Source organism: Candida oxycetoniae (genome assembly GCF_023343755.2).
Source record: "Candida oxycetoniae strain CBS 10844 chromosome Unknown scaffold32, whole genome shotgun sequence".
Lineage (NCBI taxonomy): Eukaryota > Fungi > Ascomycota > Pichiomycetes > Serinales > Debaryomycetaceae > Lodderomyces > Lodderomyces oxycetoniae.
Window position 1 is genome coordinate 62,676 of NW_026055467.1, and position 15,662 is coordinate 78,337.

The following is a 15,662-nucleotide window of genomic DNA, read 5'->3' on the forward strand; positions in this document are numbered from 1 at the left end:
AAGAAGAAGCAGAAGCTGGTGGGTCAGTAACGTAAAGTTGTTTTAAACGTTTCTTTTTTCTTTTTAACTCAACTAGATAGTGTATCTATGTATCTATACCGTTATAAGTTTTTTGTTCTTTGTTTTTGGCTCTAAAACTGCCTGTTCTTCTTCTTCTTCTTCTCCTCCTCCTCCATTCTCTTTCTTTATCTCTTTTTTTTTTCATTTTTAAAAGACAAATACTTGATCACCCAATTTTGAAACAGGTTTGGCCTTTTCATAGCCTAAGGAAGTGGCGGCTTTCTTCATAGCACTGATCATTGGTGGAGGACCACATAATAGTAAATTTGTATCAGGAGAAGGTTTAGGTAAATGCTCATCAATCAATTCGGGAGTCACAAAGCCAACCGAATATTGCCAATTTTCAGGAGCTTCATTCAACACATAATGAACCTTAAATCTATCGGGATGCTCCTTGGCATATGTTTCCAATTCGTCTTTTAACAAAATATCAGAATCAGTGACATTAGCATATAACAAGTGCACTTTGGTCTTGTCATCGGGATTTTTCATAATGGCTGTTATGATCTGGTACATTGGCGCAATACCAGTTCCACCAGCAATCATTCCCAAGCTTTTCTTCATATTGGGCGCATATGTGAAAAATCCCTTAGGGCCTCTGATTTCCACAAAATGGCCAACCTCCTTTTCCGCAACGTGTTTTGAAATATTACCGTTTTCATAAGTCTTGATTAACAAATCAAAATGGCCCTTTTGGTCACTAGTGGAAATGGGGGTATAGGAACGTACAATCTCTTTACCATCTACAATCGCACCAATACTGATATGCTGACCAATGGGCAAGTTCAAAGTATCTGAGGGACGGGGCAATCCAAACCTATAAATAGCCGAATTATGAGACACTTTAATCTTCTTGATCAATGGGAATTTCTGAAACTGATCTGGGATCAATGCAGGTTTACCCTTTTTTGATTGTTGAAAAAAATAATATGCAATAAAGGATAAGATTATAGAGGCTACGGTTGTAAACACAACCAATGGATTTGGCTCGGATGAAGTAGATGTAGATAACTCTGCCATTGTATACACACACACACACTCTCTCTCTCTCTCTGTGTCTGCTCTATAGCCTTGTACTACAAAAAAGAGTTAAGAAAGTAAAGACTGGCTTTGAAATTCTAAAGGAAAAAGTTTGGGGTTCTTATATATTTTTTTTTTTTTTCACCATGCTAATTGAAATCGGTCGACTAATTTACTAAGGGGATTTTTTTTTTTTCAAGATATCATATGATGAAAAGAATATTAGAATAGATGAGGGTTTAAGGAATGGGGCAGGGTAGACTACAGATAGAAACAAAAGGGTAGAGGAGTTTCATAATGGACACACACACACATACTCACACTGTTTCTCATTAGACCTCTAGTCGGATCTTAATATTACTTTGGCATCAGTTTCCGGCACTCTTCATATACGAGAGAGAAAATATGTAATTAATGGATTTTTTTACTCTTTTGGGTATTCACATACGACACGAGCTCCACTATCGAGCACCACTATCGAGCACCACTATCGAGCACCACTATCGAGCACCACTATCGAGCTCCACTATCGAGCTCCACTATCGAGCTCCACTATCGAGCAAAGCGAGATAGTGGAACAACACTCAGTAGCTTGTTACAACACTATCTCGCTCTTCTCTATAATGTCGCTCTTCTCTATAGTGTCGCTCTACTCGAAAGTGTCGCTCGATAGTGGAACAACACTCGGTAGCTTGTTACAACACTCGGTAGCTTGGAACAACACTATCTCGCTCTTCTCTATAGTGTCGCTCTACTCAATAGTGTCGCTCGATAGTGGAACAACACCCAGTAGCTTGTTACAACACTATCTCGCTCTACTCGATGGTGTCGCTCGATAGTGGAGCACCACTCAGTAGCTTGTTACAACACTACCTCGCTTCGCTCGATGGTGCTGCTCGATGGTGTTGCTCGATAGTGTTGCTCGATAGTGTTGCCCCCCTCACCGTTCTAGATTAATGTTATTACCAAACTTGGCATACAATGCCTTCTTCAACTTACCCAATTCCTCATCGTATTCAGAAATGAGTTCAACTATATCATCAATTTTCTTCAGTATCGCCTCGTCGTCATTCTCAATCTTACCCAATGCTTTTTTCACCTTAATAAACATAAATGCATCGCCCACCTTGTACTGAATCTTCTCATCCTCATCAAATAGTTCCAATTCCATGGTCAAGTCATCAAGGTACTCTTTTTCAACTTTTAATTTATCCAATTGTAATTGCTTGCTATCCTTTTTATTTATCAATGTCGAGAACTTATTGATTCTCTGTTGATCTTCCCATTCCACTTCAACCGCAGTGTTTCTTTGTCCCTCAGGAAGTAATTCCATTGTAATTGACAGTAGAGATCTTAACGTTCTTTGTTTCAAGAATAAAAATGAAAAAATAAAAAAGAAGAGCTTCCATACAAAGTATGTACGTGGTAGCGGTTGCGACCATCAAATAGAGTCATCTAATGTTCAAAAGCGAATATTAACATTTATACAAACCTAAGTAACCTCCCCTAAAAGAACAAAAAGTAGAAAAAGAGACAACCCCTGAGTAGAAGGGATATGCCTCAAGAAAACTAAAGAAGAAAAAAAACAACCCCAACCCTTTGAGCAAATGTCATTTAGGTATTAAAAAAAAATAAAGAAAATCACATCAATCTAATGGCTTTAGACCAATTGTTCTCAAACTTTTATATACCCAAAATCTATTCCTCATCCTCTTCATCTTCGTCTTCAGCAACAGAGTAGAATTGTAACCTGTACTGATTCTGTTTAACAGCAACAAATCTAATCCAATCTCTAATCTGGTTCTTTTTCAAGTATCTCTTTGTCAAGTATTTCAAGTATTTACCACTGAATTTAGCGTTTGAAAGAATGACAACTTTGTTACCACTTTCAGCAGTAACTGAAATGTCATCACCTAAATTACCAACAATGTTGTCGACTTTGATGTGTTCAATCAAATATTTGACGTATCCTTCTTGGTCAAAAACACCATTTTCAACTGGTGCTGAAGTATCAACAGTGAATTTCTTAACTTGTTTGGATTTCTTTGAAGTCTACACACCGGGGAAGTTGTTAGCCTACCGCACTTTTGCGAAAAGAATGTTTTTCTAGTAAATATTATACAGAACACACTCTTTCTGACAGCAAAGCCTTTTATTTCCAAAAGAAGGAAAGGAAAAATATATGGGGGAGGGAAGGGGGGAAGGTTGGTGAAGAGGGTTTGAAGCCACTCAAGTTTGAATATTCTATTCAATATTCCCTTTTGAAAAGCAAAAAAAAAAAAAAAAAAAGTGAGTTAAAATGGAAAGGATATTGAACCTTACCACTTTAAATCAACTTATTTGTGTTTCCTGGCGATGGTGCACGGCATGAATCTGATATTTACTAGATTAGTGATATAGTCATACATACAATTGGAGCCATTGTGGTTAGGGTTTGTCTGATCTGTGTAGTTGAAAAGGTTACAGGTGGAGAGGAAAGTGAAAAATTTGGAAAACTTCTCTTCTCTTTTCTTTTCTTCTCTCTCTCTCTCTCTCTCTCTCTCTCTCTCTCTCTGTATCTTTGATATCGATGGATAGTGGGGCTACCATCTGTTTGAAATAGTGCTACCATGCAGCCCGCAAAACGAAAATTGGTATATGTCACGTGTGTATAGTTTTACTCAGGGTTTAGACTTATTTGCGCCTTGGTTAAGAGCGCCTTGCAGTAGATCATGCAATGCATCATAAAAAGGCTGCAAAAATTAGAAAATACTAAACGAGATGCAGGCGAGTGGAGTGAACCATATGAGAAAGAGAGAGAATTGTAGCTGAAACCAGAACATGTTATGTACTTCTATGACCCTTGTGGTAGGATGCACATATACTTCTTTTTCTATTACTACTACTACTACTACTACTACTACTACTTACTTTCTCTCATTACTAACTCTTTCCCTCCACTTTTAAAAGGTCAAAACCAGTAACAGAGAATGATCTTCAATTATTATCTAAATAGTTAAATTCTATTACAATCTTCCAACCTAAATGTACAAAGAAGATGAATACACTGTACTCACACCTAATAAAAACCTCAACATGAAAAAAAACAAATGAATTGAATACCTGGGACCAAACATTGAGAGCAGTTCTAACGTGTTCTGCTCTCCCCTAAAAATTAAAGTACTCTTTTTATCTTTCTATCGCCACTTCATTGATTGATAGCTCGCCGTACTCTTCGCTATCTACTAGGTAGACTTCTCTGTCCTTCCAAATCTCTTTTATGTTCTTCCTCTCTCATTTCTTCAATCGTCATAACCCATTGTCCTTCTTCGAAATAAAAGGCGCAGATTAGTAGAAATAGACAACATAACAAAAAGAATATGAGCAAACCCGTATACTCTTCGCTAACCATCCTTCTATTCTTTTCTATTGTTGTTGCGGTGGCAAGAAGAAATAGTGGGTGGGATCTGTATTTTTGTGTGTATATTTGTGTGTATGGTGTTATGTGTATATTATGACGATAACACCTACTTTAATATCCTCAACGCTTTTAATCGAGGCCAGGCAAAAAGACGTTTAAAAATAAGAGGAAGAAGATATAGCTCACTTTCCTATTCTTATTTAACGCTCTTTTCTCATATCATGCAGAGGTATCCAGATTGAACTCTTGTGTGTGTGTGTGTGTGTGTTTTCATAAACGCCGAGTAGAAAGAACTCGATACAAGTTTCTAATATTAATTTTATACAGGCAAAAAAAAAAAAGGATTTATATTTTTTAAGTAAGAACAGCGGTTACGTATAATAAGAGTTGCAATCTTAAAGTTGTGGCAATATACATATAACTTCATATTCCTTGTTTTGGGGGTAAATACAATTTAGCTCCACACATATACACTTATCTGGTTTTGTAAACCGCAGTTTCAGGTTAGAGAGAGAGGATAAAGTAAAAATTACAATTTGAAACAGAATATGACTTGAAAATTACAGGGCCATAATACCAAAGCTTCATCTTTGAATCAGCCCTTTTTTGAGTACTTTTTCTTGTTGATGTCATGCAACTTTGCCTCGGCTCGTACTCCACCTTGTGATGGGGGGGGGCTATTACTCTTCTTGTGCTCCCCCTTCAAAAGCTAGAGAAAAGCTGGGGCTTTCAAAAAAATAAAATTTTATTCTTATTTGTATACTACTTTGGGAACCTTAAATAATAATATTCTAGCCATCTCCTGACCCTATAAGCCCCTCTTTACCTCTTTACCTTTATCTGCAAAGATTCGCCTCTTCCTCTTACTAGCGCTAATTTGTTTTTCCTAATTAATAATAAACTTTATCTCTTATCGTCATGAACCTTAAAGAACAAAAAGAAAGACCGATACCAAAAATATTTCTAAATATGACCATGGTAAAACAGAGTGTGCTTCATTAGTCTTACTTGCCCCTTCGTTCGAAATACTTGAACTCTGCTGGTCTGCATTCACATCTTCACCTAATTGAGCAATGGAAAGCCTATCGTTTTCAAAATCATAAACAGTGTAGAAATTTTGCAAGATATCAGAACCAAATAAAACACCACCTATTATCAGCTGATCCAATATCGCTAACACGCATGTTTCCTCTGATGTACTGCTAACATGTGAAACTAGAGCCGTCAACGGAAATGACAATTCAGTGCCATTTATCGTGAACTTCAACATCTGATCATACTCCTCATCACAACCGATATCATATACCAGTGCATTTGTATTATATCTACCACCTATTGCCTCGGCAATCGCCTCAATCCATTCTCGAGGAAATGCGGAAAATGTGGCTCCTGTATCAAAAAGAACTTTCTCCGTTCCCACCACCAGTATCTTCTCATCATCAAGCATTAGACTTTCGATTTCTAGAGTACCAGCCTTGGTCATATTAGTAGTAGCCATTTCACCTGTATATTTCGAATTATCCACATCTCCAAAAAGAACCACTCCCGTTTCATTGGTCATGTATATCGAGTAAATTGAACTATTAGTTATTCCTTGCTTTTCAAGCATTTTTGGAAAATTGTCATCATCTGACTCTTGCCAACCAATTCCCATTATACCAACATCAACACTTGTGATATTGGCAATGCCAAACTTGAAGTTATGGACTGTTGCATTCCCAATATGCAAATCATCAAGCCCCCAATATCCAGATGATCCGGTACCATCGGCATACCCTATATTGAAAACTTGATTTGTTTCAACAAACGTCTCTGATTCATTAGGATTGTAAGTCCCATTTGCCGTACATGTGTAGTTTGGATAAAGATCATCAAGTACCTTGGGAATTGTAGGGGCATTTTCTGTGTGGAATTGAGACACATTCAAACATTCCACTGAACTTGACATCACCCATAAGCTCAGTGATCCCGTGTCTATTGAAACAGATACTTTATCATTGTTTGAACCTATTTCCAACTCTGTAATGTAGACATTTTGTAGAACACGAAAGAGGAGATGGAAATCTCGTTGGTCAAGTATTGTTGGTGCATGTGGTTGAAACTCTTGTTTTTGAACTTTGAAGTCAAGTTGAAACGCAATAACTGTGCAAGCAAATAGCGCTAATGATATAGCAAAGCTGGTCATTCCAAGCCCAAAAAAAGAAAAAGAAAAAGAAAAAAGAAAGGAAATGGGGAGGGGGGGAACCTAACAAAACAAAGAGATAGAAACAGAAGGAGGATTACTGACACATTAGTAGGATAGTCCAATTGGGTTGCCAACTGCCAGATCTTCTTACTCTTGTATCTCTTTAGACTTTTACATAAATTGACTAAGTAAGTTAATGGTTAGTCTTTTTTTATTTTAGCAATGTATACTGCATAAAGACTTTATTTCCAATTCCGCCAAAAGCCTTATGTATGTACTTACTTTACTTTATTATTCGCAAAGAGAGTTTCTGACCCTTTAAAAACGGGGTCAGTGAGATAGCACCCTTGCCCACTGATTTTGAAATTGACCAATATTTCCCAATAAGTGGGAATTGAAGTTGAGAGAGAGGGAGAGGGAGAGAGAGGGAGAGGGAGAGAGAGGGAGAGGGAGAGAGAGGGAGAGCTTAATACATTCCTGTCTTTATCCAGGAACCCTGGAAGTTAAACACCGGTAGCACGTGCCATTTCATTGACTGAAAAAACATTTTCCAATGTCGTAAAAGTGCGCTACCGAATAAATGGCTGCAAAAAAATTTGGCCAGGGAAAAAAAAAGTACTCTCTATTGTTACCAAGACAAGGACAATATATTATCTGCAACAAAACGGCTCAACAAAACGGCTTCTCTTTTTTTTTCCCCCTTTTTTGGTATGCAACTGATCAAAAATGGTGTTTATAAGAAGATAAAGAGTCCCCCTTTGACTCCAGACTGTTGTGAAAAATTTTCAAGCTGAAGCTAGAACCATTTAAGAAGAATGAGAAATTTATACATCATTATCAACTCAATTTTGTTCTTTTCCCACTTTATAAAAGCACAAGTGCTTTATAAACAAGCATCCGAACCGTTTGTATTGGCAGTTTACGACTCTTGCTATGACTCGTCTGACTCTGATCAGTTGATGAATGCAGCAATACAGAAATTGCACCACAATGGTACAAAAGTTTATATAAGTAATCCCGAAAACACCACCAGTAGCAATACCTATTTGGAAGGCACCATTCTCAAAAACACAAGCTTGAAAATTGATAACATTGCACCATCTGAAAATCTTCATTTCTTAAGAGTTGATTCAAAAACACATCGGTTGAAACTCTGTCCTAATGGCGAATCGTCAAAGGACTTTAAAGTTGTACACGATTCACTTTACTACCATGGTTCAAATCAATGGCTGATTTGTTTTGATGAAGGGGAAAATAGCAGCTTTGTTTATCATGGAAGTATTAAAGATAATAGAAAATACTGTTGTTACTGGGATCAAGAAGTGGAATTGCGAACTATTGGGAAATTCGATGCTTCGGGGTCTGTGCCTGACTATCCCTACATTCAAATAAATCAATAGTGAAGGGAAAATTCACAGTCTATAGAATAGGATATAGTTGTGCGCTCGTCGATTATCTGCCACTGAAACTAGAGAAAACATCACTTCTACACTAGCCACTTGTTAAACTTTTTTCAAATGACCCAGTTCTCCGTGTATTACCTGCTCTGTAAACTTTATTCAAAATCAAACTTTTTTTTTTTTTTTTTTTTACTTTTTTCATTGTCCAAAACCACCAAAAAAACAGTTAAACCTGCTTTGCAAATGCAAAGACACGTTACCTGTTTGTATTCCTTTCTCAACCACCAAATGCTCCTTCTATCAAGAAAAAAAAAATTCAAAAAAACAAAACCAACTCCATTTACTTCACCACTTTACCCAACATTATAACTTTTCTTCCTCTTTGCCAGTCACATCTCTTTGTAATAATTCCTCACCTGTTCCAAACGAATTAGGTTCAACATTTCTTCATTCCCCAAATTGTTCTTTGCCTGCTCAATCATTTCAAATTTATGCCAAAACTCATCAAACTGAACAAGGTCCTGCTTGACAGACTCTTCCAATTCTTGATTAAAGTTTTTGTTCTGTTTACACTTTAAAATCAGCTTGACTTGTTGATTATGTGATCTAGGTTGATGATGTAGTGGGCCGCGATTATGCATATAATGATGATGATTATGGTTGTTATTATTGTTTTTATTATGCTGAAGGGGTTGGTGATACTGGTGATGATCATAGTTATGCTTATTCGGTGAAGAAGGAGAAGAATTAATCAAAGATGAAAAATCCAATCCTTCAAACCCCAACTTATTAAAACTGAGAAACGATTTTTTACGTTTTGGTTCTAGTAAAGGATACGTTTCCTGTTCAATTTCCTTTGACTCGCCCGATTTGGAACCATCATTATCCTCACAGAATTTAATCTTACATTCTTGGGGAGTTAAAGTGGCGCTATCATTCACATGGAAAACTTCGTCAGTGGAACGAAACATTGATAAATCAAAACTGGACCCACCATTTAGCTTCCGTAACATGCTATTTGAATTCTTTTTAATCAACCCTTTGAACCTATCCAAAAGACTCAACTCTTTTAAACTTTCAATCATTGATTCAACTTCTGCATAGTAATTACCATCGTCAGCACCATCACCAAGTGCCTCTTCTTCTTCTTCTTCTTCTCCTCCTCCTCCTCCTTCCTCGTTTTCATTCTCATAATATTCATCTTCTCTTTTGTCTGCATGTAATCTTCTTCTATCCTCTTTTAAACCATTTGCTTGTTCCTGTAGTCTCGCACTTTCACTATGATCTATAGGATCTAAGCTCCAATTATCAAAATCAAAATCAAAGTCAAGTTTACTCATTACCGAAACTTGTGGTGATAATATTGGTGAGTGCTTTTTTTGATAAACTTCAAGAACAACCGGCTTACGAAGCCCTGGGAAAACGCCTTTTCGCTTAATCTCAGCTATACTTTCATCATCATCATCATCATCTTCTTCTTCTTCTTCTTCTTCTTCTTCTTCTTCTTCCTCCTCCTCGTGTGTTTCTCTCAAATCTCGGGCACCTTTGCTCTTCTCGCTCTTATTTATAATGTTATGCTTATTATCGTAAGTAGATATTGAGCTGGTATTACTGCGATTAAACTGTAGTTGAGGTGACGACAAAGAATTATGAGAGTTGGCCAGCGACGAAGCTGAAGATACTTCAAATAAACTCTTTAATGACTGGCTCTTGGCTGAGTTGAGAGGAGGTCCCGAAATGTGGTGATGATACTTGTCTCTATTTTTTCTGTGGTGTTGCTTTATATTGATATCAGTTATAGTCATTGCTAGCACAGGCGGTGGCGGCTGTGTGGGGCGCTAAGGCGGTTTATAGGCAAGGGTTAGAGGCTCAATACCTTTCTGTCTATGATTTGTATAATTTGAATTGTTGCGAAAAAAGTTTAAAAGAAAGAAGAGGGAAAAATATTGCAACGCTTTTCTATTGCAGTTTAAAAAAAAAAAAAAAAAAAACAATTATTGTAGTGCTTTTTTAGGTATGCAAGTTTTATGGAAATGTTGTAGCTCCAATTTCGGGTGGGGGGAGAAGGAGGCACGGGGGATGGGGTGCTGAATGCAGTAAAATTTGATCACTGTGTAGAAATTGTATTTAGTTGAAGTAAGTCACTCGAAATTGAGAGATTAGTCAAAATATGCAATAAGCCCATTGAGAAGGCATATTGAGAAAAATTGCAAGCCATTTGCATTATTCTAGTCTCTTATATCGACTAACATACATTTCGTTTAAACTGGTCTTCCCCTTGCATCCAAATATCCAATTAACCCCTTAAAGCCATATAGTTGTAGCCCTTTAAAGCCCCTTAAGTTTCGGTATATGCAGCCCCATAAAACCCCTTAAGTCCTTATACTGGTAGCCCCTTAAGTCCCTGTATTGGTAGCGCGTCAATCAATATTACAGCACCTTGGGTGAGCCACATTGAAACAATAGAAGTCAGAAATGTAAAAGAGAAATATTGAATAATAGTTTCCAAAAATCTGTAGACTATCGAGCAGAGCGAGATAGTCTATCAACTACTCTCTCTATTCTCTATAGACTATTAACTACTCTCTACTCTCTATAGTCTAGTGACTGCTCTCTCCACTCTCTTTAGTCTATTATCTACTCTCTCTATTCTCTATAGACTATTAACTACTCTCTACTCTCTTTAGTCTAGTGACTACTCTCTCTAATCTCTATAGTCTATCAACTACTCTCTCTAATCTCTATAGACTATTGACTACTCTCTACTCTCTATAGTCTAGTGACTGCTTTCTCCACTCTCTTTAGTCTATTATCTACTCTCTCTACTCTCTTTAGTCTATTGACTACTCTCTCTATTCTCTCTTCTCTCTTTAGTCTATTAACTATTCTCTCTACTCTCTTTTTTCTCTACAACTGTTCTCTCTACTCTCTCTTCTCTCTACAGTCTATTGACCACTTTCTCTACAGTCTATTAACTACTTTCTCTTCTCTCTCTTTTCTTTATAGACCAGACTCGTTTTACTCGTCCAGTCTCTCTCTCTTCTCTCTATAGACCAGACTCGTTTCACTCGTCCAGTCTCTAGTCTCGTGAACCGAGTTCCGAATAGCTTTATGCGGGGAAAAAAGATTCACCTTTTTCAAGATTAATAATCGGCTTTATACGGGACCCACCAATAGGATACTTTTTTTCCCTTTACGGATCTGGGTTCCCGATAGTACCTAATCTTTTTACTCCACACACCCTTTTTCGAATTTTACAACCAAATTTTTACAACCAAATTTTTACAACCACTTTTTTACAACCACATTTAAACAAGAGTTACGAAGCTGCAGTGGTGAGTATAAAAGACCTTGCTAATTCTCTGATCTACAACATAGTCACTTTGAAGTACCTCCACTCTCTCTTTCTTTCTTTCTCTCTCTAATTTATCCTTTTTTTTTTCCCTGTCACTGAGTCATGTTGTCGAGAGTATTGAAAGCAACCAGTATAAAGTCATCTGCTAGACAAGTTATGAGGTTCAACTCAACAATCATCAAGCTATCTTCAACCACTACAAGTTTCCCAACCGGCCATACAAACCCCAACGATGAACCATATCTAACTCCAAGCTTTATCAACAACCAATTCATCAAATCAGAAACTAAAGAATGGTTTGATATCCACGATCCTGCTACTAATAATGTCGTTTCTAAAGTCCCACAATCCACAGAATCGGAATTGGATGATGCTATCGCTAGTGCCCATGCCGCATTCCCAAGTTGGAGAGATACTTCTGTCATTAAACGTCAAGGAATTGCATTCAATTTTGCTTCCTTATTAAAGGAGAATAGAGATAGAATTGCTAGTGTGATTGTTTTGGAGCAGGGAAAGACTTTTGTCGATGCTCAAGGAGACGTTACTAGAGGTTTACAAGTTGCCGAGGCTGCTTGTAATATAACAAATGACCTCAAGGGTGAGACTTTAGAAGTTAGTACCGATATGGAAACAAAGATGATTAGAGAACCTTTAGGGGTAGTTGCTTCCATTTGTCCATTTAACTTTCCAGCAATGGTTCCATTATGGTCGTTGCCTCTAATTTTGGTCACCGGTAATACTGCCGTTGTTAAGCCTTCAGAAAGAGTTCCTGGTGCAGCAATGATTATTTGTGAATTGGCAGCAAAAGCAGGTGTGCCACCCGGTGTGATTAACATTGTACATGGTAAACATGCTACTGTTAACAAATTGATTGAAGATCCTAGAATCCAAGCCGTGACATTTGTAGGTGGTGATAAAGCAGGTAAATATATTTACGAAAAAGGTACTGCATTGGGTAAAAGAGTTCAAGCTAATTTGGGAGCCAAGAACCATTTAGTTGTTCTTCCAGATGCACCAAAGCAACAGTTCATTAATGCGTTGAATGGTGCTGCATTTGGAGCTGCTGGTCAAAGATGTATGGCTATAAGTGTATTGGTTACAGTTGGTAAAACCAAAGAATGGATCAAGGATATAATTAAGGATGCAAAACAATTGAAAACGGGTTCAGGTTTTGATAAGTCATCGGATTTGGGTCCTTTGATTAATCCAGAATCACTTGCAAAAGCAGAACAAATTATTGAAGACTCGGTTAAGCAAGGAGCAACATTGGAACTAGATGGTCGTGGCTATAGACCCGATGATTCCAAATTCTCCAAGGGAAATTTCCTTGCACCAACAATAATTAGTGGAGTTGAACCCGGTATGCGTTGTTATGACGAGGAAATTTTTGCTCCTGTGTTATCAGTAGTGAATGTTGACACAATTGATGAAGCTATTGAGTTGATTAATGCTAATCGTTATGGTAACGGAGTTTCACTTTTCACTTCACTGGGTGGTTTTGCTCAATATTTCACAAAGAGAATCGATGTTGGTCAAGTTGGTATTAATGTGCCTATTCCTGTTCCATTACCTATGTTCTCATTTACCGGATCAAGAGGTTCCTTTTTGGGTGATTTGAACTTTTATGGTAAATCCGGTATCACATTCTTGACTAAACCAAAGACTATTACAAGTGCATGGAAAGTTAATACTATTACTACAGGTGATGAGATTTTAAAACCATCTACTTCAATGCCTGTGCAACAGTAAAAAACATTAAAAAAAAAAAAAAAACATATTTGTGTGTGTGTGTGTGTGTACTGTATAAATTATATTACTGGTGAAAAAAAGAAATGTTTATAGAGAGATACTTGGACTAAAAAGACTATATTGGAATAGATATAATCAACGTTATCGAGAGCACGTCTCTTTCCTCCCCTTTCCTCCCCTTTCCTCCCCCTTCAAACTAATTTTAGTACCACAAGTTTCAAGTTTAGTCTTCGTCAACGTTACTCAGAGACATCTACAGTATAAATCAAAATTAAATAAAATGAATAAATAAATAAGTTTCATATCAAACCGTCATGGTCTTTTCCAATTGGACAACACCTAAACAGGGGATTTTACTTTGAAAAAAAAAATATACTCGAGTCCAACTAGTTTGAACCAAGTCTTGAGCTTTTCTTCCTCTTTTTATAAATCATCCTCTCGTTGATCTCATCATATCTCGTCATATCTCGTCAATCTCATCACCTCATTAACAATCTGAATATATATATATATATATGTATATTGAACTTCGAAAATTTTCTTCCTTTTTTTTTATCTTATCTCCCTCATTGTCCCATCATACCCCATTTACCTATCACCAATCATCAATCCCTCCCACTTCTCTCCCTCCATCTGATTCTCTCTAGATTTTCAAAATAAGAAGGAACCAGTGCATCCATACTCTGGCACTTGCACCTGTTGTTGCAGCTGTTGCAGCAACAGCGGCAGTTGTTGGTGTAAAAGTGGCATTTGTGCCTCCTCCTCTTTATCCAGATAGTAATGTAAATGATTATTCAACAACTTTTCCTCCAAAATATCAGTAACCATATTATACTCATCGTCATGTCTCTTCATTTCATCCCTCTTATCCTCTTTCTCTTCCATACAGTCATCAAATTTGAACTTGTAAGGGGAAGATTCAATTGATTTATCCACTTCCTTATATTTAGGAAGATCAAAAAAAGCTCCCATTTTTTTAAGCAGAAGTGGTGGTGGGTGTTTGTGAATCATTGGCGATGCCAGTATTGATGAAGATGTAGAAGAAATTGTAGCTTGCATAGGAAATCCGCCCGCGCATAAATTAGCCCCGGTTGTAGCAAGAGTGTTAGTAGTAGTAGGAGGAGGAGGAGTAGTAGTAGTAGTAGAAGCAGCAGCAGCAGTAGTGAGATGATGGTTGTGTTGTTGTTGTTGTTGCTGCTGCTGTTGCAAATTGGTATGGTTGTTATGATGATGATGACCGAATTTTTCAACAACGGTGCCAACAGAACTAACTGTTGTACTTCTGGTCAATGTGCTCATCAACAGATTACAATCGTAATCAGACATGTATGGACTTGTAGTTCTTGATAATTCCAAAGTAGGACTTAAATTATCCCCTTCACTTCTATCAACACTTTCTCTATGGTTACTTCCATCTTCAAAAATTTCCATTTCCATATCTGAATCTTCAAAGTCTAAACTATTAGTGTAAAATTTAGTAGATGCACCTGGGTTTTCCACTTCATTGTTTGTTTTGCATTTTTTAAGAGTCATTAAATCTCTTGCATGATCCGGGTTTTCCTCTTCATCATCATCTTCTTCTTCTTCATCATCATCTTCTTTTTCATTATCTTTTTCTCCTTTATCTTCATCAATTTCGTCAATCTTTATAAACTCATCAAATTCATTATTCTGCATCAATGGCGAACTCATAGTTGTGCTAAGAGCTGAAGAATTTATAGAACTTATTGAGTCCAGACCAAAGATATAAGGTGAAAATTCTACAATCTCTCTTGCCTCATTCAAGTTCTTCTTCTCTTTATTCATTTCATTCTTTTCCTTCTTTTCCTCTTCTTCCAATGTCATGAGAATTTCATTAAAGGATCGTTTGTGAACTTGAGTATATGGAATGCTTGTATCCAGTAAATTTGCATTTGTTTCAGTTTTACTGGAGATACTATTGTTTGCGGTTGGGCTTAACTCCGCTGTGGGAGTGGTGGTGGTGTTAGAGGCATTAGTAACATTACTATTAGCAGTACTACTAGTAGTAGTATGGTCTAATACGCATTTCTTCAAATGTTTGTACTCATGAATTAAACACAACATATTGGATTTTAGCAAATTGTTTTCACTATCAATAATGGAGATATTTTTCAACAATTGAGGGATAGTAGTTGTATCCAGAAGATTGCTTGCATTGTCCAATGGTTCATTTTGACAACATTTCTTTTTGACCTTTGTCTTTTTTGGGCGCGTAATGGCAGTAGTGGCGGTGGTGGCGGCACCACTGCAATTACTGCTACCCGTATTGTTATTCAGTTCCTTCAATTTGCGTCCTGGTTTTGGTCTTGGTGGTAAAACCCATTCTTTTGAAGTTTTGACTCTTGGTAAAATAGTAGAAGAAGATGTTGTTGCCGGTTGTATTTTGAAATATGCTGGCGATTCCCTAAAAACAGATGTACCTGCGACTGAAGAGGGGATACTCGAAACTGGATCCTGTGAGATAACAGTCAT

General features: G+C 37.1%; 8 protein-coding genes across 8 annotated transcripts; 2 read left to right on the forward strand and 6 right to left on the reverse strand. All coding sequences in view use genetic code 12, as the record gives it.

Annotated features, from left to right (window-relative positions):
• Nucleotides 1-207: 207 nt before the first annotated feature.
• On the reverse strand, nt 208-1,080 carry CBR1 (Cbr1p; the record flags this gene model as incomplete). Its single annotated transcript, XM_049325035.1, has 1 exon — nt 208-1,080. One exon carries the CDS (start codon nt 1,078-1,080, stop codon nt 208-210), a length of 873 nt encoding a protein of 290 aa, XP_049179268.1.
• A 940-nt stretch (nt 1,081-2,020) lies between these two features.
• On the reverse strand, nt 2,021-2,413 carry KGF56_003679 (tubulin-binding prefolding complex subunit; the record flags this gene model as incomplete). Its single annotated transcript, XM_049325036.1, has 1 exon — nt 2,021-2,413. One exon carries the CDS (start codon nt 2,411-2,413, stop codon nt 2,021-2,023), a length of 393 nt encoding a protein of 130 aa, XP_049179269.1.
• A 365-nt stretch (nt 2,414-2,778) lies between these two features.
• KGF56_003680 (60S ribosomal protein eL22) lies at nt 2,779-3,502 on the reverse strand (the record flags this gene model as incomplete). The annotated part of the gene is made up of 2 exons (XM_049325037.1): nt 2,779-3,123; nt 3,491-3,502. The coding sequence occupies 2 exons, from the start codon at nt 3,500-3,502 to the stop codon at nt 2,779-2,781; spliced, it is 357 nt and encodes a 118-aa protein (XP_049179270.1).
• Nucleotides 3,503-5,405: 1,903 nt separating this feature from the next.
• On the reverse strand, nt 5,406-6,665 carry SAP10 (aspartyl protease SAP10; the record flags this gene model as incomplete). The annotated part of the gene is made up of 1 exon (XM_049325038.1): nt 5,406-6,665. The coding sequence occupies one exon, from the start codon at nt 6,663-6,665 to the stop codon at nt 5,406-5,408; it is 1,260 nt and encodes a 419-aa protein (XP_049179271.1).
• An 815-nt stretch (nt 6,666-7,480) lies between these two features.
• KGF56_003682 (uncharacterized protein) lies at nt 7,481-8,065 on the forward strand (the record flags this gene model as incomplete). The annotated part of the gene is made up of 1 exon (XM_049325039.1): nt 7,481-8,065. The coding sequence occupies one exon, from the start codon at nt 7,481-7,483 to the stop codon at nt 8,063-8,065; it is 585 nt and encodes a 194-aa protein (XP_049179272.1).
• A 389-nt stretch (nt 8,066-8,454) lies between these two features.
• On the reverse strand, nt 8,455-9,870 carry KGF56_003683 (uncharacterized protein; the record flags this gene model as incomplete). The annotated part of the gene is made up of 1 exon (XM_049325040.1): nt 8,455-9,870. The coding sequence occupies one exon, from the start codon at nt 9,868-9,870 to the stop codon at nt 8,455-8,457; it is 1,416 nt and encodes a 471-aa protein (XP_049179273.1).
• Nucleotides 9,871-11,522: 1,652 nt separating this feature from the next.
• Nucleotides 11,523-13,169, forward strand: ALD6 (Ald6p; the record flags this gene model as incomplete). The annotated part of the gene is made up of 1 exon (XM_049325043.1): nt 11,523-13,169. The coding sequence occupies one exon, from the start codon at nt 11,523-11,525 to the stop codon at nt 13,167-13,169; it is 1,647 nt and encodes a 548-aa protein (XP_049179274.1).
• Nucleotides 13,170-13,820: 651 nt separating this feature from the next.
• HAP41 (Hap41p) lies at nt 13,821-15,662 on the reverse strand (the record flags this gene model as incomplete). The annotated part of the gene is made up of 1 exon (XM_049325044.1): nt 13,821-15,662. One exon carries the CDS (start codon nt 15,660-15,662, stop codon nt 13,821-13,823), a length of 1,842 nt encoding a protein of 613 aa, XP_049179275.1.